This window comes from Lissotriton helveticus, chromosome 4_2, assembly GCF_964261635.1.
Source record: "Lissotriton helveticus chromosome 4_2, aLisHel1.1, whole genome shotgun sequence".
Taxonomy (NCBI): Eukaryota; Metazoa; Chordata; class Amphibia; order Caudata; family Salamandridae; genus Lissotriton; species Lissotriton helveticus.
In genome coordinates, this window is record NC_136064.1 from 67341124 (window position 1) to 67364542 (window position 23419).

Below are 23419 nucleotides of genomic sequence, written 5' to 3' on the forward strand. Positions count from 1 at the left end.
TCCGGAGTAGCGTGCTACCTGCCAAAAAGTGCTTCAACTCGTCATCTGTGGTAGTAAGCACTATATAAATGCAATTACAATTTAAAGTGAGTCTATACTGTGCGACACTGGTGGTTAGTCTGGCCATGGTATGGCCTCGCTCTTCCTCAAGTATTTGAACATGATGATGCTGAACCACCAAGATAGCTTTCCATGTGCAAATGTAACCCATATTTCAACGGCAAGTTCCCCTCAAGTCTCAGAAAGAAGTTAGTATGGTCAAAAGTGGCTAACTTCTTAACCTAACTTAATTGCAAGGACTTAATTTCTCTTCTAATTGATCATTATCATGTTACTCAAATGATTACAAACAAACTCCTAAAATTTGACAGAGAGGCACATTGTGAATTCTGAAACACCACACATAAACAAACTGGAAACTTTATTTTTTGCTAAACTGCAATCCCAATGTAGTGAAATCGAGGTATACTGTCCGGTGCAATCCACCATGTATTGAGCAGGAGAAAAACATTCTTACTTACAATGAGCCAACCCAATGATCTTCACACCTGGGATCAGATCATTGCGACACGCTCATTTTTCGAAAAATCTGAGTCCATCGCTTCTTTGACACCTCTGACAGCGTGTGAGACATTTGTCTCGGAAGCACCGGTGTATAAATCCTCTTCTACTGCGCAGGCGCGTCACCCCGGCACGGCGTCTGACGTGATGACGTCACAATTCGAGTTTAGTGTACCTCGCGCTCCCTTTGACAGCGCCGGTACCGGATGTTTATGTGTAGCTAGAGCAGCTCCAGCGGCGCTCTGACGTCACTGAGACGCGCCTAATTACCGGGACTCCAGGAAGATGCCGAAGGTGGTGTCGCGTTCAGTGGTGTGCTCGGACACCCGGGACCGGGAGGAGTACGACGATGGCGAGAAGCCGCTGCACGTCTATTACTGTCTGTGCGGGCAGATGGTGCTGGTGCTGGGTGAGTGTGGACGCCGGGCTGCTGCCTCGGGGGTCACTTGTGGGGATGACAGGGCAACTTGGTAGGGGAGACACTTTGAAATGTGGGAGGCCAGTGTATAAACGCAGGCTCGGCATCCCAGAGGCCACCGGAACACAGAGACGCAGAGTGATCACGGCTAGGCGGTAATGTGACCCACGTCCTCTGTAATGCTTTCAGCTAATCCAAGATCTTAAGCCAATATCAGTTGTTCACACAATACCTGCTTTATGCTTTTAACCAGAAATGTGGAGCTAATAGTGGAAGAAAGATTGTGCTTAAAAAGCAAAAAGTGGATAAGTGTGGGGCGCTTAAACTAGAGAACTTGCCACCATGCAGTGACCACAGCTTTTCTAGTGCTCAACGTGCGTGTGTGAGTACTTCAGAGTGTATATCTCTACTTGGCTTAATTCATGCACTGTTCTCTGGTTTTGGAACGTAGTTGTAAAGTTAGAGGTGGAGGGCCCTAGGCCCTCATGTTAGGAGCAGCAAATGACCTGACACATACACCAGATGAGGGTAGTAGGAATGGCCCCGAGCACGTGCGCTCGGCCCCTTTTATTGCCAGCGTCATGTGACACCATGACGTCTGTGGTGGGTGGGTGTAAAGTGTAATACAGACACTTGAACACTAGACCGTGTTCAGGCTAGGACACTACATCCCTCCCATTTTTTTAATTGCAAAGACCCACATTCAGAAATCAACCTGTGGGGAAAATAACATGTATCAGGATGCAGTAAAGTTTTCAGCTTCCGCAGTGTCTTTCAATCCGCCGCTGCTTGGAATCACAGATGGTGTTCAACCTGTTGCGGGTAACATCAGTTCACAGTGGCACCGGTTTGTGGTGCTCGATGGAAACAGTCTGTTGATGACTCTGCGACCAAATTGTCCTCACAGTCCTTCTTTTGCTCACTTCCATGGCGACGGGTGCAGTTAGAGTTCTTGTGGTTCGCCGGGGAATGATGCACGATTTCCGGCCTGGGCCTTAGCTTTATTTGTAGTCTGTGTCCTACTTGGCAAAAGGCAGATCCGTTGCAAGGCATCCCTCTCACTAGGATGACCCCTCTCGTCGGTGTTCCCCTGCCACGGGATATCCTTGAGGTCCTCTTCTCGGATTCGCGCTGGGCTGGATGTGTCCACATCAGTTGTTCCTGCGCCGCCGTCAGTGGGGGTATGGAAGAGACGATGTGTCTCACCTCAGATTCCGCAGCCTCGTCCCAAGGTAGCTGTTGGTTTCTGTCTTTGCTTGCGATGTCTTCGCCCTCCCCGGACCTTTCGGATGGGCGTCGGAGGACCGTCTCTTGTCGCGGGGACTGCGTCCCGGAGGCCTCTGCCCCTGGGTCACCACGGCTGGCATGTGTCCAGTGTCCGTGTGACCCCAAAGGTGGATGTCACTAACGGTCTCGCTTGCTCCTCTCCGCAGATCCTGGGTGTGCGGAAACATCGTCTGTCAGCTGGTCTTCTTTGCCACTGGTGTTCTTCCGGCCTCGTGTTCCTCTCACCGTTGTCCTGGCACTTGTCACCTTACTTCTCTTCGGGAGTGAGCGGTCTTCGTCTTCCTGCACTCCTCTCTGTCTTTCCTTAGTTGTTTCCCTGTGAGGACGTTGCTTCGCACTGACTTCTCCTTCTACTCTTAATTGTGGCAACGGGCCACATGGATATGCTTCCTTCTTTTTCACGGTGGCAAACGTGCCACTCAGATCTCTCCTTTTCTTCCTTCCTTTTCACGGTGGCAAACGTGCCACTCAGATCTCTCCTTTTCTTCCTTCCTTTTCACGGTGGCAAACGTGCCACTCAGATCTCTCCTTTTCTTCCTTCCTTTTCACGGTGGCAAACGTGCCACTCAGATCTCTCCTTTTCTTCCTTCCTTTTCGCAGTGGCAGACGTGCCACTCAGATCTCTCTTTTTCTTCCTTCTGCATCGCGACATCACTTGGACCGATCTTGTGTCTTCTCTTCTGACCTGGGTCCTCCATGCAGTGCGCGCACCCTGCATGTGTACCCCTGGTCTTGTCCCCGTCGGGGACACTTTCTCCTTCTTCCTCAGCAGCCAGAGTTGGTGTCGCGAACCTTCTTTTCTTGATGCTTTCTTTTCTTGATGGTTGTTGGTGACGTTCGGGGGTCCATGTTTGTAGACTTGTTCATGGTTGAACGTCCTGGACCGGTCGGTGGTCCACTTCTGCCGATGCCTGGCAGGTTGCTTTCGGTCGTCCTGTCGGACTTTGCGCTACAACAGTTCCTGGGGACCCGTTGTGGGTCAGCACTTGATGGGCGATCACTCTGGGGATCGGCTCCTGGGAGGCGCCATGGATCTGTCGCGGGTCGGCACTTGATGGGCGATCGCTCGCGAAGATTGTTCTGCACGATGGCGTTGCATGCATTCTTCTTTCTGCTTGCGGTGGCTGTGCGTCGCCACGTGGCGCGTTGTTTGCGCACTTACTGTTCAGGGTTCCGGGACGCCTGTTGCAGGACGTTGGGTACTTGCTACTTTGGCTGTCGTCCGGTACGTGATGCCTTGGACCGTTGGCGGGAGTAGTTGATGCTGCGGTGAGCGCCTGTGGCCACAAGGCGTCGCTGCTCTCTCCGTCTTTTGATCGCGGCAGTAGTTTCCCTGGACGTTCTTTTAGTGGTTGGCAGTCGTTTCCTCCAGACGTCAGTGCTTGGATGCTTTGAGAGGCATTGGTGCCTTTTCCCACGTCGCGTTGGAAGTGGCAGCCGCCGACTCCTTGCTGGTGTGTGTGGGTGTCACTGGCGCTGTTGCGCAGTTACTTGCTGCGTGAGGTTGGATGCTTCCTTGCTGCGGGAGTTTAGACGCTTTCGCTGTCACTCGCGCTGTGGAGAACTTGCTTGCTGCGTGAGTTTTCTTGCGTTGTGCAATGCTTGTTTTTGGTTCTTGTGGAGGTAGGTGCACTTTTGCATTTGGCCACTGGGTGGCAGTGTTGCTGGATTTGTTAGCAGCCTGTCTTGTCTTCCCCTGATGTGCACTCTATTGTCACAGTGCACAGGGGGCTGGAGCTGCTGCTGCTGGGAGCTGGTGAGTCTCTTGGGTTTGCATCTCTGTGTTTGCTCACAGGGTGGGGGCACATAGGAGTGCTTGTGCATGTAAGTGAGGCACCGTTACTGTACTGCTCCGTGGCTGTGCACAGGGTAAAAGTCTTCAAAGTTTTCCTGTGTGGCACAGCTTATGGTTGGCGGCGCTGGCCGCTTACAGGCACTTCATTTTCCCTATGGAGCCCAGGAGGTGGAGGCTCCTCTGATCTGCAGCGGCGCTGGCCGCGTGTAGGCGCTTCCTTCTTTCCCCTCCCCGCTCGCTGCAGCCTCGGCAGTCCTCGCGAGGGGGGGGGGGGGTGTTGATGCGTCTCTGCTCTGGCGGGCGGGGGGGGGGCAGTGGAGACGTTTCCCTCGCAGGCAGGGGAACCGCGTCACCCCCTTCACTCCTCGCTGGGTGTGTGCACTTGAGGCAGGCCGCGGGTAGGCTCCGCCGGCTCTGCCTATACAGACGCTGGTACTCCTCCGGCCCTGCAGACTCTGCTCACCGGTCTCCCGCCGCAGCAGCTTCTACTCGCACACGCTGCGCGGCGGAGACCTGCCACTGACATCGCAGACCGCGGGTAGGCTCCGTCGGCTCTGCAGTTCTTTTCCTTTCGGGGTGCCGTCGGCAGGCCGCGGGTGGGCTCCGCTGGCTCTGCAGTTCTTCTTCACTCGGGGGTGCCGTCGGCAGGCCGCGGGTGGGCTCCGCTGGCGCTGCAGAGTCTTTCCTTTGCTGGGGGCTACCGGCGGGCCGCGGGTGGGCTCCGCTGGCGCTGCAGAGTCTTTCCTTTGCTGGGGGCTACCGGCGGGCCGCGGGTGGGCTCCGCTGGCCTGGAACACGTTGCGAGGGGGGTCGGGAGGCGGTTAGCTACTCCGCTCCCTCCCCCTCGTAGTCTATGGTGATTGCGGGTCCGGCCGCACTGTATTTCACGCCGCCATTAGTCTCTGTGCCCCGCCGCTTCCAAGCACACACGCGGCGGGGGCGGGGAACGACTCGGGCAGGCCGCGGGTGGGCTCCGCTGGTCCTGCTTATTTATGGCACAGTTCAGGGCGGGCACTTCGCCCGTGGGGCTCACCTTCGGCCGGCGGGCCAGATGCTTGGTTGCGGTCGTGGCGGGTAGGCTCCGCTCGGCCCGTGCACCTCTCCGGTGGGGGTCTTAAGCCTCGCGGCCGTCGCAGGTGGGCTCTGGGCGGTCCGCTGTTGCTTGGTGGCACTCGGTGGTGGCGGTCGACGCGGGTGGGCTCCGGTCGGCTTGCTGTGGGGCGCCGACGTGCCCACCGGCTTCTCGGCGCGCTGCGCCCAGCTGCAGGGGATGCCCTCTAGGCGGGCAGCTCTCTTCCCCTTTTCCTTGTTGATTTAGCAGTGGGTAGTGGCACGCATGGGCTGCACTACCTGCCTCGTCGCCATTGTAAAGTTGGTGGTGGAGGGCCCTAGGCCCTCATGTTAGGAGCAGCAAATGACCTGACACATACACCAGATGAGGGTAGTAGGAATGGCCCCGAGCACGTGCGCTCGGCCCCTTTTATTGCCAGCGTCATGTGACACCATGACGTCTGTGGTGGGTGGGTGTAAAGTGTAATACAGACACTTGAACACTAGACCGTGTTCAGGCTAGGACACTACAGTAGTGACTGTGTATTTGCTAGTTAGAACATAGTAGTCATGTTATCTTGCCTGAGTTCCTATAGAGCTCTATTGCGATAGTTGGAGTTTGTGTCCATTCACACCACTAGTCAGGGAGGTGCTCTTGTTACAGTAGCGGACTGCAACTCTCTAACTTGAGCTGAGGGAAGCCTAAAACCACTCCATGTATCATTGTAATCGGCATGGCATCAGCACACCCCTAAAGGCTCTTCGCAGCACGTGATTATCATAGCATACGGCGATTCTTGCTGTGCGTTCGCCTCAATCCGCAGCCAGTAGCTGCTAGTTTGCTTGTCAAAGGTATAGTTTGTGTGCTCTAAGAGTAAGCATGTGTGCATGTCCTTGCCAGCCTCTGTGTGTGGCGAATGTACGGATGCCGGTGGGGATTAGATGGGGGTGCATCCCTGGTATATTTATGTAATGTGGTTATCTTGAGCACTCTGCGTTCTCGTAAACACCACTGAAATAATGATATTGTTGGCATATAGTGATCATCAAAGTACTCATTGGAATAATCATGGCCATTTCAATATGCCTTGAAATATTGTCTTTGGCATATTGTGGTCAATACTATAATAGCGCCCATGGCATTTTTGTAGGCATACTTGACGTATCGTGCTCTCCTTGGCATTATGGTGGTCAACCCTGTCTTAAAGGTGGCCTTGACATATTGTGCCACCTTAGTATTATGGTAGCCATCCGTGTAAAATGATGACATATCATGAGTAGTATAGTTACTCCTAGCATGATGAGGGGTACACCATCTTAAGTTGCTACGGCCTTATATTTTAATACACTTCTAACATTCATCTACTACTCACCACGAACTAGCAGTAGATAAATGTAAACCTATCTAATAAATAATACACACATATTAAAAAATTTCATTTTAGAAAAAATAGCCAACATTCATAAGCCTTCGCTCTTACAGTTTCCATGTCAGTTAAGGTTATTACTATTCTGTGTTGCATACTCCGTTCAATTGCTACTGTTTATCAATCTGGAAAGGGTTCTAAAGCAATGTTCACATAATATAAGGTTCATCATTCCACAGAAAGAACGACCGTTTACAAACGGAGGAAGCTCACACTTGCCAATCTACCCAGGATGGGCGTTCCAGCAAATTCACCCCAATAGCAGATCCTTGGATGCTCATAGGGATCGCAAAGCGCCCCAGAGCTGTATACACCGATCTACAGGCCCATGTCAATTCGATAGTCATTTAAGTTTTATTATTCTAGCATTAGAATAAAAAAAAAACTAACCAAGTACAGCTTTTGTGGAAGCGTAGCTATGAGAAAGTCCGTACTATGAAAAAAAGAATTGACTCAGAGCTAAAGTTTTTTTCTTTTTATAATAGCGCCCACAGGAAGTCCAAGGCATTTCAAACTATGTGGACAGATAGCATTGCACAATGACATGATTGGTGAAAAACAAACATTGCACAGTACCACAAGAATCCCATATCCGCCATCAAGCATGATAGTGAAGGGGTGATGATTTGGGTCACCTTTGCAGTTGCAGGAATCGAATGCCGCACAGTCATTAAGTCCACCATGAATTCCACACTATACCACTACATTCTAAAGGAAAATGTGAGTCCATCCTTCAACTGCCAAAGCTCAGTCAAAAGTGGATCATGCCACAGAACAAGGATCCCATATAAACCTGTAAATCTATAAGTGCATGGCTGAAAACAAAGGAATCGTCATTTTGGAATAACAAAGTCTAAAGTCTAGATGTCAGCCCAGTTGAGATGCTGTGGCAGGAGCGGTCCATAAAAACACATTCAAAGATCACTGAGCCTAAGCAGTTTTATTAAGAGCAGAGGGTCAAAATTCCTCCTAGGTGATGTGAGTTATTGCTGAACTCATACAAAAACATTTTACTTTGTTATTACTGGCAGTGGAGGACACACATTGAGGCATCTAACTCTTGTCAGTATCACTGTTTCCTCCTGCCTGAGCATGCTCCGTGGCCAGATCACTCATCTTCCATTCTGAACCTACAGGTTCGATCTGGATGTTCTCCCTAGGCACTCCTGCTTTTTTTCTCTTCACTGCTGCTGCTACTTGGGTATCGAGTTATTGTGTTGTATTGGTTAAAGTCATTGCTATTGCAGTTTTGCTGTGTACTCGTTACATGTTATTCCTGTCACCGTAGTTCTTATCCAGTCTCCCACCCACCCGTTTCTCCCGCCCATGCTCCTCAGCCGGCTGTCCTCCCAGGGCTTTTTTTTGAAGGCCGCTGCACAGTCCCAATGAGCAGCAGCAGACTCTTGTCAGTATCGCCGTTTCCCACTGCCGGACTTTGCTCAGCAGTGTGCCAACTCACCTTCCTTTCTGGACCTACATGTTCTATCCTGAGGTTCTTCCTAGGCTTTCCTGCTCATTTTCACTTCATTGCTGCTGCTACTTGGATATCGTGTTATTGTGCTGTACTGGTTAGTGTTGTTGCTATTGCAGTTTTGCTGTGTACCTGTACTTCTTACTCCTGTCATTGTAGTTCTTGGCCAGTCTCCCACCCCTCCTGTGCCTCAGCCCGCCCCTCTCCCTATTGGCTCGTCCCATCGCTATTTATGGAGGCTGCTGCATGACCATGCTGCCGACATGCCAAAGGCAAGCCCATCTGCGCCCAGCCTGCTCCCAGCGTCAGAAAGCCTGGATCTACTACCGCCCACCACTAGTACAGAGAGGTGCTCTTGGTGCTCAACATCCTCCCCTCAAATAGATCATGTTGCTCCGCCTCACCAGGCTCCTCTAAAATACCTTTCACCTGCCACAACTGATCGTTCTCCTGCAAATCAGTACCTCGCCACCATCGAATACCGTTACATTGTCATCCAAGACCGCCCCATGCCTGTATCGCTGTCTCCTACTCAAGGTCTTTTCCCTCTGCAAACACGACATGGAATTATGGGACACCATCGCCTCCCTTGGCTCAGAAATAGCCTTCCTTATGGAGACCTGGCTCAACGTCTCCTTGGGCCAACATCACCCCATTGCCAAGCATAAGATAGCCTTACTGCCACACATGAGAATGACACCCAAAAGAATCCAAAGGCGACCTGACCTGGCTTGCAGCGGCTATGTTTCCAAGTCCCTGGTTTGGTGGGAAGAAGATTGTTTACAACACATACTTTTATATACATCAAACACCGTTCCTGTGTCCTCCTTTAGGTGTGTCTGCCCACTGTGCTGCTCGGAGATACAGGCTGCATGGTGACGCTGCCCCCACCTCATATCCAGCAGAACTTGTACTTTTTATTAATATGGGATCTAAGCTTCCTTCTTTAATTTTGTGAGCTGAAAAATCCACTTAATTTCTCAACAATTACTAAGGCGCTGTATTGGATTTCTTTGCGGATTTTGTGCCCCTTAGTAACACACAAATGTATTGAGTTGTAATTACAGGCATTGGCATTCTATGTTTACAGTGTACCAGAATCCCTGCTGAGATCTTAGTAATCATGACAACAGGCCAGCGTGGTTCTAAGAAAACATTTCTAATTATTATTCATGTTTGTGCAGTTGTTAGCGCTTTTAACATACTTAACAATTATATATAAGCCACCGCTTCCCGCATCTACTGCTATGCCCTCTCCTTTACCTAATCGACCCTCAGCGTCTGCAGGACACTTTATAACTTTCTTCAAAATAATTTTCCATCTCTTCTTAACTAATCTCTCAGTACTTAATAAAGCTCCACGTGCTACAAGCACATTCACTTTCCCTCTCAAGGTGCCCAACATACAGTGTTTAATTGTAAACAATTAAGTGTCGGGCCCTTATAACAAGGCCACCACAGTTTGCACCACACATTGCCACTCTCAGCATTGCCAATAACACAATGTACACAACTACTAACCATCACACTGCTACAAGTGTGAGAATTCACACTGTTCAAGGCTCTCAAGCGTTAAGAATGGTTTGGGTGGCAGGTATTACTTGTATTAAATGTGTATTAATAACTGTTTTTCTGATCATTATATTTAAATTAGCAGCTGTCCCAAGTGCCTGTCCCTACAATTAATTAAGTTCCGGTCACCTAAAACCACCAGCTCAAATTAAGCACTGCCCAACAAGCAACTATTAGTAGTATTTCAGAAAAAATAGGATCGGAAGTGAGAAAAAGTAAACCCAGGGAAATTAAACAATTTAGGTTAGGTTAGGTTTAGCTGATTTATAGAGCGCAACAGCTGCCACAGCAAAGGGGCGTCCCGGCGCTAAAAGCAATAAAGGCCGCTGACAGCAAAGGGTCCATTGAAGCGGGCAAAAGAGAGGCCACAGACACAGACTGAGGGCATGGACTACCGAACCTAGGGAGATGGAAAAAGATGAGTTTTCAGTGCTTTCCGGAATGACAGGTAGTTATCTAAGCTGCGGATGTGAACAGGAAGAGTGTTCCATAGCTTAGCTGCCAGAATGCGAAAAGAGCGTACACCGGCGCGAGCCCTCCTAACCCGGGGATCAGCTGCAAGGTGTTGACCTGCTGAGGGAAGGTGATGAGAGGGGGCGTAGGTGGAGAGCAGGCCAGCCAGAATGCCAGGAGCAGGGGAGTTCAGGATCCTGAACGCAAAACAGAGAGACTTAAACTCCACCCGTTTAACCACTGGCAGCCAGTGAAGATGACGGATAGCGGTGGAGGTGGAGCAACGACGAGGCCGGCCTAAAAGAGTTTTGGCGGTCACATTTTGGACTCTCAGTTATCTCACAATCTCCGTCTTGTTGGCCCTCAAGTATAGCAAGCTGACATTGTCCAGTTGCGACAGCACGGATACCTGGACAATCAACTGTCGGATGGAAGGGTAAAAAAAAACAAGGATGGGTTTAAGCCCGCGCAGGATGCCAAACCATGTCGCCACCACCTTCTTAGTCTGGGTTTGGAAACTCAAGGCCGAGTCCACCCAGACCCCAAGGTTCTTCACCACCTGTATGGGTGTGGGTGCGGGGCCCAAGGTGGTGTGCCACCACTGGTTGCTCCACAGCTCCCAATCTTTCCCGACCAGCAAAACCTCAGACTTGCCGGCGTTGAGCTGACAGTTGGCCGTCATCCACCCTGCAACGTCCACAAGACTGCTCCGGAATTTTGCAGCGTCGTTCAAACAGTCATCGGAGAGGGTGACAACTAATTGTGTGTCATATTACACTATAGTCAACCCTCTCCTCTTGATTACGTCAGCTAGGGGCTGAACATATAGGTTGAAGAGCGTAGGACTTAACACAGAGCCCTGCGGCACTCCCTGTTTGATAGTATGGAATCTAGAGATGAAAGGGGGGGCCACCACCTGAAAGGACCTCTCTGAAAGAAAGGAGATAAACCAATCCCGGGCCAGCCTCCTTCAACCTCTGTATCAAAATCTGGTGAGAGATCGTATCACTAAGATCTAATAGGATTAGTGCCAAAGTGCGTCCCTCATCCAGTGCTGCTCTTAGGTGTTCAGTCGCAGCTAGGAGGGTAGACTCTGTGCTCAGACCCGGGCGAAACCCGCACTGGGAGGAGTCCAGTATGTTGTTATCCTCCAAGTAGCCTGACAAGATGGAGTTGACATAGGTTTTGGAGATCTTAGAGGCCCAGGGAAGTAAGGAAATTGGGCGAAAGTTCTCCGGTTTAGCTGGATCGAGGGTGGGCTTCTTTAATAGTGGCATTACCCTGGCCTGCTTCCATAACCTGGGAACCTTGGCCATTGATCGAGACATGTTGACAACCACTACACTATTAAACACTACATTTATTATATTCTCCCAAATCCTAATATTACGAGCTCAACATTATTTAGTCAAAACGAAACTTGACTTTACTCTTCTTACTTTTCCTCCGTTAAACCTCATACTGCTCTTCAACTCCTCTCTCTCATTCCTTATACCACTCTTCAACTCCTCACTCTCATTCCTTATACTACTCCTCGCCCTCCTTCCATATCTGACGGTACTCTTCTCCTCACTCTCTTTCCTTATACCTCACTCTACTCTTCTCTTCACTCTACATCTTTATACCTCACACTACTTGTAAACTTGGGGATTTGTAAAGCGCAATTGTTGCCCGAGGGCGTCCAAGCGCTGGGATAGCCGTGACCTACAGAGAACAAGGAGGGAGGAACAGCAGTTAGCAAGCAGATGTGAATAAATAGGTCTTTAGTTGCTTGCGGAACATAGTGAGGTTCTGAGTGGCTCTGAGATGGAGTGGCAGAGTGTTCCAAGCCTTGGAAGCGTTGTAAGTGAACGTCCTTCCACCAGTTCTAGCTCTTTTTATTCTTGGAACCACTGCTAAGAGAGTCTGGCTGGAACGAAGACTTCGGTTTGGGATGTAGTGGGTGACCAGATCACGGGCGATGATGGGTCCCGTGTCCCAGAAGGCTTGGTGGGCTATGCATAGCGCTTTGAACAGAACTCTCTGCCGAACCGGTAGCCAGTGAAGGCTAGTTAGTCCGGTCCTCACTGAGTGTCTGCGAGGGATTTTGAGTAGAAGGCGAGCTGCACAGTTCTGTACAGTCTGTAGCCTGCGAAGGGTATATCCTGGTGCGCCCAGATACAGTATGTTGTTAGAATCAAGGCGTGAGTGAATGAGACCCTGAATGGCTGCCCGTTTGGCTTCCATAGGAAGAAGAGGAAACATTTTATTTAGCACTCTCATAATGCCAAAACAGGTGGCTGAAAGTTTTGTGGCTTGGACATTGAAAGATAGAGAACTGTCCAGCCACACTCCGAGGCTTTTGATGGTACTTTTGGGGGTGGGGGGGTCCTAGGCATGGTGGCCATAGGGAGGGGGAAAATGTCGGCTCTGAGGGTCCTAAGAGCATCAGCTCAGTTTTGTCTCCGTTCAGTTTCAGGGATGATGACGACATCCAGTTCCTCACTTCCTCCAGGCATTCTCTGAGCCCACCTGGCGCAGTTCGGGGTGCCTCTTGCGCCAGTGAGACCACCAGCTGCGTGTCGTCCGCATATGAGATGATCTTAACTCCAAATGGGCAGACGACACTAGCCAGCGGTCTCATATATAGGTTGAATAAAGCAGGGCTCAGAGAGGAGCCCTGAGGAACTCCACAATTTAGAGGTCTGCTGAAGGAAACGGAGTCGCCATCAAAAACCCTGAAAGATCTGTTCCCCAGAAAGGATTCAAACCATGCCCAGGCTTTATCCTTAATCCCCACACAGGACAGACGGCTCAGTAAGGTGACATGACTGACCGTGTCAAATGCCGCGCTTAGGTCAAGGAGGATCACTGCCACTGATCCTCCCTGATCCAAGATTTTCCTCGTTTCCTCTATGACCATGAGGAGGGCGGTCTCTGTCCCGTGCTTAGGTCTGAAACCCTTCTGAGTAGGATCCAGTATGTGATGATCTTCTAGAAAGTTCACTAACTGTTGGTTCACATATTTCTCCAAAACCTTGCTCAACCAGGGGAGCAGAGAAATAGGGCGATAGTTAGCCAGGTCAGACGGGTCTAGATTGGGTTTCTTGATTAATGACCTAACCATGGCTTGCTTCCAGACGGTTGGAACAGTGCCAGAGGAGATGGAAGAGTTTAGTACCTCTCTGATGACGGGCAGGGTGGTATGGGATGCTGCCATGAGGATGTCAGGAGGGGCAGGATCGGCCGGAGAACCTGATTTGACACTGAGGGCTAGTGATTCTAAAGTGGAGGGGTTTAATGGGGGAAAATGGGTTAAGCTGTATGGAATGGGGTGGTGTAGCGGGCTAGGGAAATTATTAGGTTGATTAGATGAGCCACTGTTTGGGGAAGAAAAAGTTGAATTGATTTTGTTAATTTTCTGATAAAAGAACTCGGCAATGTCATTACATTGGGTGACAGATTTCTGGACATGCATCGCAGGGGACGGGTTCGTTAACTTTTTAATGATCTGGAAGATCTTTTTGGGTTTAGATTTCGCCTTCAGGATTTTGTCGGCGAAATACGTCGACTGAGCTGCTTTTATTTGGGTTTTATACTCGTTGATGGTTTCACGGTACCGGTTTTTGTTATCTGCCGAATTGTCTAAACGCCAGCGTCTTTCCGCCCTTCTACACAGACGTTTTTTCTCCCTAAGAGATTGGGTATACCAAGGGGCAGTTTTGTGGGGTCGCTTCAATACAGTCTTGCTCATTGGGAGAGTAGAGTCAAGGGTGTGAGTGATCCAGTTGGTATAGGCCTGGTTTGCTAGAGCAGGATCTTCCTGTATCTCTGGTTGTGAGCTAGCAAGTTTAATGCACCACTTGTCAACCTCAAGGCGCGGCCAAGCTCGCCTGAGTTTGGTGGTGGGGGCGGATGGAGAAATTTTAGGCGTAGTCCATTTGAAGGGGATTAAAAAGTGGTCGGTCCAGGGTAAGGAAATGCCTGGGTCCACTGTGATATCAGGACAGTTCGAGAAAATTGGATCCAATAAGTGGCCTTTTACGTGAGTAGGGGAGGGGACAAGTTGGGTGAGTTGTAGAGCTGCTAGATCCTCTAATAGGATGGCAGCTGTGTGGTCCAAGGGGGAGTCAAAATGGAGGTTCAAGTCACCTAACACGGTGAAGTTGGAAGAGGTACTGACTCTGTTTGCCGCATTGGATGGCAGTGTTTCAAGAAACTGCTTTGGGGGGCCGGGCGGGCGGTAGATGAGGGTACCTGAAAAGCAGATGTTGGGAGAGAGGTTGATGTTGAAACCCATGCTCTCGCAGTCCGAGATAATCTCAGAAGAGAGTCGACAGTGATATTGTTCCCTATGGATGATAGCAAGGCCTCCTCCTCTCCCTTTTGGCCGGTCTTGCCGTGTGATTTGGTAGCCAGTAGGGAGGGTCTCTACTATCGCCGGGTTAGAATCACTGGTAAGCCAGGTTTCCGTAAGGAACAATATATCCGGGGTATATTCCTCTATCAATAAGGCCATTTCGGCGCTATGCTTGGGCAGTGAGCGGCAATTTAGCAAGAGCATATAGAAGTCATGTGTGGTCGTTGTGCACAGGTTAGATTTGAGAGGTGCAAAACAAGTAGGGCAGGTTGACGATAAGTCCATGGCTTGAAGGGAGTGCCGAGAGCAAGTGTTGGTGGGGGGCCTTAGCTTGTAAAGGGTTGCCGGCGTGTAGCATCTGCGTGATGACGGCTGGGATGCAGGGCCCGGACTCGGCGCGGACGAGCGCAGACGAGCTTGCCTTATGCGCGCCTTCGGCGCGCATTCGTCGCGCCCGCTGCGCTCGTCCTCTGCGCTTCGGCCCATGCACATGTTTGTAGCAAGGGGGCAGTGAGGGGGGGTGTGGCCTCGAGTGGGCGTGTCCCCGTCCTGTCATGAGGGATCCAGCTGGTGGAACCGGCGATTTCGCCCTACCCAGCGCTCGTTTTTGTGCTAGAATCGGTGCCTGTGCACAGAAATCGTGCAGCAGACAAGTGAGTAAATTTTAAAAACAATGTCCAAATTTTCAGAATTACACAGTTAAAACACGAAAATCACTGCTGCTCCCGGCTGTGCCTCAGGAGCTGACTGGCTATCAGAGCGCTTGTGGTTCAGCGCGCTATTTGACTGAAATTGGCTAAGGGGGGCGTGGCCTCGAGTGGGCGTGTCCCCGTCCTGTCGTGAGGGATCCAGCTGGTGGAACCGGCGATTTCGCCCTACCCAGCGCTCGGTTTTGTGCTAGAATGGGTGCCTGTGCACAGTAATCGTGCAGCAGACAAGTGAGTAAATTTTAAAAACAATGTCCAAATTTTCAGAATTACACAGTTAAAACACGAAAATCACTGCTGCTCCCGGCTGTGCCTCAGGGGCTGACTGGCTACTTTTCTCCTCACTCTCCTTCCTGATACCTCATACTACTCTTCTCCTCCCTTTCCTTCCTTTTTTCTCACACTACTGTTCTGCTCACTCTCCTTCCTTATACTTTACCCTGCTCTTCTATTCCTCACTCTCCTTGTGCCTCACACGGCTCTTCTCCTCACTCTCTATCCTTATACTTCATGCTGCTCTTCTCCTCACTCTCCTTCTTATACCTCATACTGCCCTTGAACTCCTCACTTTCCTTCCTTATACCTCATACTACTCTTCACTTTCCTTCCTTGTATCTCACCCTGCTATTTTCCTCCTCACTCTTTTCTCCTTCCTTATACCTCATACTGCTCTTGAACTCCTCCCTTTTCTTCCTTATACTTTATACTACTCTTCTCCTCCTCACTCCTTCCTTATATCTCACGCTGCTCTTCTCCTCCTCACTCTTTTTCCTTATACTTCTCACTACTCTTCTCTTCACTCTACATCCTTACATCTCACACTACGCTTGTACCTACTTATATATCAGTGACCTTGCTAAATAAAATCCATCACTTAATTTCATTCAGCTAACTGCGTATATTCCTGAATCAGACTTCATAACCTATTCTATAGTGATTGTATAGCTATTCAGTCCCTGGCGGCAGAGCACCCAGGATAGTATACTGCATTGCTATACATTTATACGGTCCCCAAGGCTCTTGCACTGTAAAGGAAAACACATAGGTAAAGGTCATTGCCATTTACACTGGCAATAGCTCTAACTCGCGCAAATGCGAGACCTGCTGCATTCCAAATGCTACCATGCATTCCATTTGTAGAATGCACGCATTAACATAGACTTTCTTTAATTGGTTTGTCTGTTCTCTTGTTGATACGTGGAATCCCTGCACCTGCTGTAATAAATTCCCCATTGTTTGAAGTCTGTATCTTAATCGGTGGCATTTGCCTAGGAACTTCACTAACAATTTAATTATAAACAAGTATGGTAGAAAGACTGCAGTAGATGAAAGTCCACGCTTTCAACACATGTCTGCACCTGATAAGGAGCTACGGATGAGCCTCGAAATTTAATGGGCATTTGGGAGCTCTCTTAACATGGACAGACAACTATTGTACCTTCTGTTAGAAATGGGATTTCTGGTTGGCTAAGGCTGGCGCCAAAGCATGGCAGAAACCACCACTCTAGTCAGGGCAAGGGAGTTACACGCCAAGATAACCCCTGCTCACCCCCTTGGTAGCTTGGCACGAGCAGTCAGGCTTATCCCGGAGGCAATGTGTAAAGCGTTTGCACAACACACACACACGCAACAGCAATACACTAGGTACACCACAAAAAGGAACTCCACACAAGGTTATATATAAAAATAGCCTTTGTATTACCATAAACACATTAGATCATAATCACACAGATACACTGTGCCAACTGGCACTGGGCAGTATTTACAGGGGATTATATACATATGACATGGCCACGTGGGCCACCATCAGAATCAGCACTTAGTAGAAATAGCACTTCTAGAACATAGAATAATTGTAGCACAAAATCACAACTGTAGGACACCTCCAGTAACCACTGGTAAAAGGTAAGTACACACTACGCAATACTGATCACCTTAGGCATAGATCACGCAGCGAAACATAAACTTGCTAACATAAACTATACTAGGCAAAACAACCTCCTAAGCATAAAAATACAGTTAGAGGTATCACCGGCATAAAGGCATTGCACATTACGCAGAAGACACAGTAAGCAATTATCAGCATAAAAACCAATCACCAATTACCTTGCACAGAATCACATTAGGCATATATACAGTGCGCCCCAGGCGGGGGCACAACACAGGCAAATTGTCCCCAGGCCAACTGGCCTCTTAAAAGGCACCAACGCCCAAGTCAGGGCTGGCTGCGCACGCAGCCAAAAGCAACAAGGGAGAAGACCAGACCTAAACGTGGCAGCTGCCCACTACTTGCTGGGCAGTTGTGTAATCCCAAAAAACAGGTCCCCTAAAAATGAAGAACCTAAACGGTGCAGCTGCCCACTAGTTGTTGGGCCGCTGTGAGGTAGAAATGCAGCCTGGGCTCTCAATAGCCCTTTGAATAAATGTGCCACATTGGAGCCCTCTGGCTCTGAAACTAAATGTCCCCAAAACAATTCACACTTAGGCACCACTGTGCCCCGAAGCCCCTCTGGGACTGTTACTCCAGTGTGCCCCTGGTGGAGCCACACGAGGACTCTGAAAATAATTGTGGCTTTGTTGGAGCCCACAGGCTCTATTTATTTAATTAATTTATTTATTTAAGCTTATATCGCGCGCAGCTACCCACAATGGGTTTCCCGGCTCTAGGGATAGACTATAGAAGAAGGAGGGTATATCACCTGACTTGAAGCCACAAATGACTATTGGCCTCGCTGAGTAAAAAGCAAAGTCTTCAGAGCCTTACGGAAGCGGAGTAGGTTGGTCTCTGATTTTAGTGCCAGTGGGAGGGAGTTGCAATATTTGGGGCCCAGAACAGAAAAGGAACGGCCTCCCATTTTTGTCAGCTTCCATCTTGGCACAGTGAAGTTTCCCATGTCCGATGACCTTAGTGGACGTAGGGGTCTGTAGGGTGTTATCAGCCCTTGGATATAGGCTGGAGCGCTGCCCTGCTTAACCTTGAACATGTAGCAGAGTGCCTTGAATTTAGAAACAACGATGTCCAGAATGGGGGGAGTCCCGCTATGGGACTTGGGGGATTGTATTTCACCCCCCTTCTTCACACAAAATGCCCCCAACCATTGCAGCTGCCTGCGCTCTTGCAGGGCAGCTGAAGATGGCACGGGCACCACTGTGCCCTGTGAGTCCCCCCCACTGGGTACCTAGCCACACCTGCCAACGTTGGAGCGGCCCTCTGGCTGGTGGGGCCGCTGAAGGCAGAAGCTCTGGGACCCCCTGTGCTCCCAAGAAAAATAAAGACAAGGTTCTTTAAAGGGTAGTCCCACTCACCGGGGCTCCAGGGGGGGAGGTCTCTGCTCCTCCTACCAGCGCAGTCCCTCCACCTCCGGACTCCTTGGCGCAGAACAACAGTTACCGAAGAGCTCCCTCTCCTCGGGGGCTCTCTCTCTCATTAACCCCAAGACCACCCTCATCTACAGACCCCCGGGACAACGCACACAATTCAGCGAGGACATCGCCGACGTCGTCAGCCCGCACGCCCTCCTCTCCGCTGACTTCATCCTCCTCGGGGACCTCAACTTCCACCTGGAGAACAACAACGACCGCAACACCACCACCCTGCTGGACAACCTCGCCAACCTCGGACTCAAGCAACTGGTGACCACCCCCACCCACTACGCCGGACACACACTCGACCCCGTCTTCTCCTCCAGGAAGGACATCGCCTTCAGCCACGCCACCGGACTCCACTGGACGGACCACAGCTGCGTCCACTTCAGCTTCAAAAGGACCACAATCCACCACCAACAGCAAAAGGTTGCACGCAGAAGCTGGAACAAGATCACAGCCGACCAGCTCACAACTTCCCTGAGCAAGAACCCACCCACCAGCGCAACGAACCCCAGCCAAGCGGCCACCAACCTCACGAAGTGGATCAGCGACTGCGCAGACGACCTCGCCCCTCTGAGGACCCCGCCTAGCAGACCCGGCAGCAAGAAAGCCCCATGGTTCACCGACAAACTCAAGAACTCGAAGAAGAACTGCGGAGCCCTTGAGAAAGCCTGGCTCAGAGACCCAACACCGGACAACATGACTGCCCTCAAGCTCGCCACCCGAAAACACCACCAACTGATCCACACCACCAAGAAAACTGCTTTCAAGGAACGACTGGACAACAACGCACACAACAGCAAGGAACTCTTCAACATCGTTAAAGAGCTCTCCAACCCCAACGCCGGAAACAACGACATCACCCCTTCGCAAGACCTCTGCAACTCCCTCGCCTCCTACTTCCACAACAAGATCGCGGCCATACACAACAGCTTCAGCACTCAACCGACGCACGCCACGACCGAACCACCGCCCCCCACCACCACCCTCCGCGCCTGGACCCCGATCAGCACCGAAGACACCGTCCGCACGATGAACTCCATACACTCCGGATCTCCGACCGACCCTTGCCCTCACCACGTCTTCAACAAGGCCGACGCTGTCATCGCACCCCACCTGCGGGACATCATCAACACCTCCTTCAACACCGCCACCTTCCCGGAGAACTGGAAGCACGCCGAACTCGGCGCCCTACTAAAGAAGCCATCAGCCGACCCCTCCGACCTCAAGAACTACCGACCCATCTCGCTGCTCCCGCTCCCCGCTAAAGTCATCGAGAAGACCGTCAACAAGCAGCTGGCCGCCTTCCTCGAGACGAACGGATCCCTCGATCTCTCGCAGTCTGGCTTCCGGGCCAACCACAGCACCGAGACCGCCCTGATCGCAGCCACCGATGACATCAGAGTTCTGCTCGACAACGGAGAAACAGCGGCCCTCATCCTCCTAGACCTCTCCGCGGCCTTCGACACTGTCTGCCACCGTACCCTAGTACAGCGCCTCAGCAACGTCGGAATCCAGGAGAAGGCACTGGAGTGGACCATCTCCTTCCTCTCCGGAAGGACACAGAGAGTCCACCTCCCCCCGTTCAGATCAGAAGCCACCAAAGTCATCTGCGGCGTTCCTCAAGGCTCCTCGCTCAGCCCAACCCTCTTCAACGTCTACATGAGTCCCCTCGCAGCCATCGCACGCCAGCACAACCTCAACATCATCTCCTACGCCGACGACACCCAGCTGATCCTCTCCCTCACCAACGACCCCGCCACCGCCAGAGCCAACCTACACGAAGGGATGAAAGAGGTAGCTGAATGGATGAAGAACAGCCGCCTGAAACTGAACTCTGACAAGACGGAAGTCCTCATCCTGGGATCCTCACCCTCCGCCTGGGACAACTCCTGGTGGCCCCCCGCCCTAGGCAGCGCACCCAAACCAACAGACCACGCACGCAACCTGGGCTTCATCCTGGACTCCTCCCTCTCCATGACCAGACAAGTCAACGCCGTCTCCTCGTCGTGCTTCAACATCCTACGCATGCTACGCAAGATCTTCCGTTGGATCCCCACCGAGACCAGGAAGACGGTCACCCAGGCCCTCGTCACCAGCCGACTGGACTACGGCAACTCCCTCTACGCCGGAACCACCGCCAAACTCCAGAAGAGACTCCAGCGGATCCAGAACGCCTCAGCAAGACTCATCCTGGACATCCCCCGTCGCAACCACATCTCCGGACACCTGAGAGACCTGCACTGGCTTCCGGTCAACAAGAGAATCACCTTCCGTCTCCTCACCCACGCACACAAAGCCCTGCACAACCAAGGCCCAGGATACCTCAACAGCCGCCTCAATTTCTACGCTTCCAAACGCCAGCTTCGATCGACCGGCCAAGCCCTCGCCGCCGTTCCCCGCATCCGAAGAGCCACCACAGGAGGAAGGTGCTTCTCCTACCTCGCCGCCAAGACCTGGAACTCCCTCCCGACCCATCTCCGCCGGACCCAGGACCACCTCGCCTTCAGGAAGCAGCTCAAGACCTGGCTGTTCGAGCAGTAGCGGAACCCCCCTCCCCAAGCGCCTTGAGACCCTCCGGGTGAGTAGCGCGCTATACAAATGCTTGGATTGATTGATTGATCTCTCATTGGAACGACGGCAGGGCAGGTACCACACCGCGGGGCTCTCCCTTGTACACGGGAGCCCCGCCCGCACTTTGAGTCGCTCGCTGCTCCTCCATGGGCACCACGGGGCTCTCCCTTGCTCTGAGGGGGGGGCCCCCGGGTGCAGGCGCCACCTTCGTCCTTGTAGCCTTTTTTCTGGGTACAGGAGCGCGGGGTGGGCTCCCGTCCGCTCCTTCCTGCCGGCTGCACTCCTCCGGCCGGGTTCAGTTTCTCACTCTCTCCTGCTCACAGGAGCGCGGGGTGGGCCCCCGTCCGCTTCCTGTTTTCGTCCCAGCACTTCCGGGTCGCCACAGGCAGCGCGGCGGCCCTCTGCATGTCACGGGCTTCTTCGTGGGGAGAAACGAGGGCTAGGCTCCCTCTGAAGACCACGTCCCTGGCGGGGTGGGCACCCGCTAGGGGTTTCAAAACGGGCACAAGGTCCCTGGCGGGGTTGGCACCCGCTAGGGATATAAAACAAACCTGGCACAAGGTTAAGTCGCAGGGTGGGCACCTGCGCAATAAAATCCAACCATAAGCGAAGTGGCACCCGCGCCGCAAATTAGGCGTGTGGTGGGGGAATCTCCATGCCGGGGATTCCCTTGGCCCAGATGATCGCAGCTTCGTGCTGCTGCCCACAATCAGAAGCGCTGCTCAGGAAAGCAAAGCGCTCCCCAGCACCACAGTCAAGCGCTTCTCCAGCAATAAAGGTATGGCGCTCCCCAGGCGCTGTAGTACCAGGTCCAGGGAAAGTCTTGGAAGTAAGGCAGGGGGGCAAAGGCTGGACCCAGGGGCCAGCTCACAGGGCCGTCCAGGCAGGGAGGCAGTCCCCAGTGGCGTTACCTCCTGGTGCCCAGCAGCAGCAGGCCCCCCTCAAGATAGGATCCAAAGAGAGAACAGAAACATGGGGTCACATCCCCTTCTTATACAGTGATTCCCTTTGTCTCAAGGGTGCAGGGCAGGGGGAAAACCAGACGCCACTGGTTCTGGAGCACTTTGTTGTGCTCAGCCCCTCTTCCCATTCAGAGGACATCAGTCGCACCACAGGGGGCGGAGCCAGCATTGTGTAAGGAAGGCCGAGCCCTATTCAGGTCCCAGGTGCACTCACCCCTCCGATCAACATGCAGATCTCTCCATTCACCACCGGGGCAGACCCATCCTGACTCCTGGAGCCAGGAACACCAGCCAGCTCCAGCCAATCACAAGCCAGACAGTCAATTCACATTCACTGCACAGACATGCCAACTTCTAGAAGTACAACAACAAAGAGAGATTGCCAATACTGGTGTGTTATTTAAGAGTAAGTAATTACACCAAAGTATAGACGACGGTTCAATACTTGGGGTTGCTATATGATAGCTGTTTATTCAAAGATAATCAAAAAATGCCGTTTTATATGCCAGGTTATATTATTCACAAACAATACAAATTCGGACACAGCAACAATAAACATTAAATATATATACACTCATGTCATCACTTTTCAGGCATATCACATTCGCACCACTTGCATCCAACCATGAAAGAAAAATTAAATAAGATGAAAAGGAAAGAAAAAGTGGGGGTCAACTATGAAATTCTAAAACAGTTATTGAAAATAACACAGTATATACACCACTATTTTTTCATTTCTGGATTTCAATTCTCAAAAGAATGTATCGCACTCTAAGGGTGTATAAACATACAACCATGTGCCATATAATTGAGCACCAGGAAGGTACAAGTTGACCCTGCACGGTCGGTCTACGCGTTTCGAATCCTTGTTAGTCACAGGATTCTCATCAGGACCATGGGACGCTCTATCAGATGAGCACACAAGAGATATTTGAAAGTTTTAGTAGCTCCTCAGAGGGGGTGGCGGCTATCCTTAGGAGGGAGTCCAGTTTTCAATAAAGGCGTGACCCGTTGTAGAGCCCCAGGTAATGTAAATCGTGCACGCCCTGAGGCAATTCTGTTAAAACGGACTGGAGGTGGCAGAGGCAGCATCGAGGACTAGATCAATACGCCGGTTTTCGAAAGGGAGCCGAGCCTGCCGCCATGGACGCTCTGTTCGTCAATGACAGAGAGTGTTGGATTGCGCAATCCGACACTCTCTGTCTTAGAGTGTGATACATTCTTTTGAGAATTGAAATCCAGAAATGAAAAAATAGTGGTGTATATACTGTTGTTTTCAATAACTGTTTTGAATTTCATAGTTGACACCCACTTTTTTTCTTTCCTTTTCATCTTATTTAATTTTTCTTTCATGGTTGGATGCAAGTGGTGCGAATGTGATATGCCTGAAAAGTGATGACTTGAGTGTATATATATTTAATGTTTATTGTTGCTGTG

General features: G+C 51.1%; 1 protein-coding gene across 1 annotated transcript in view; it reads left to right on the forward strand.

The window, feature by feature from the left end:
* Positions 1 to 712: 712 nt before the first annotated feature.
* STEEP1 (STING1 ER exit protein 1) overlaps positions 713 to 23419 on the forward strand; it is a 132123-nt gene continuing 109416 nt past the window's right edge. The window contains exon 1 of the mRNA XM_078640147.1: positions 713 to 970. Coding sequence (XP_078496273.1) covers positions 847 to 970 — 124 coding nt within the window. The 5' untranslated portion in view covers positions 713 to 846. The remainder of the gene's footprint in view (positions 971 to 23419) is intronic.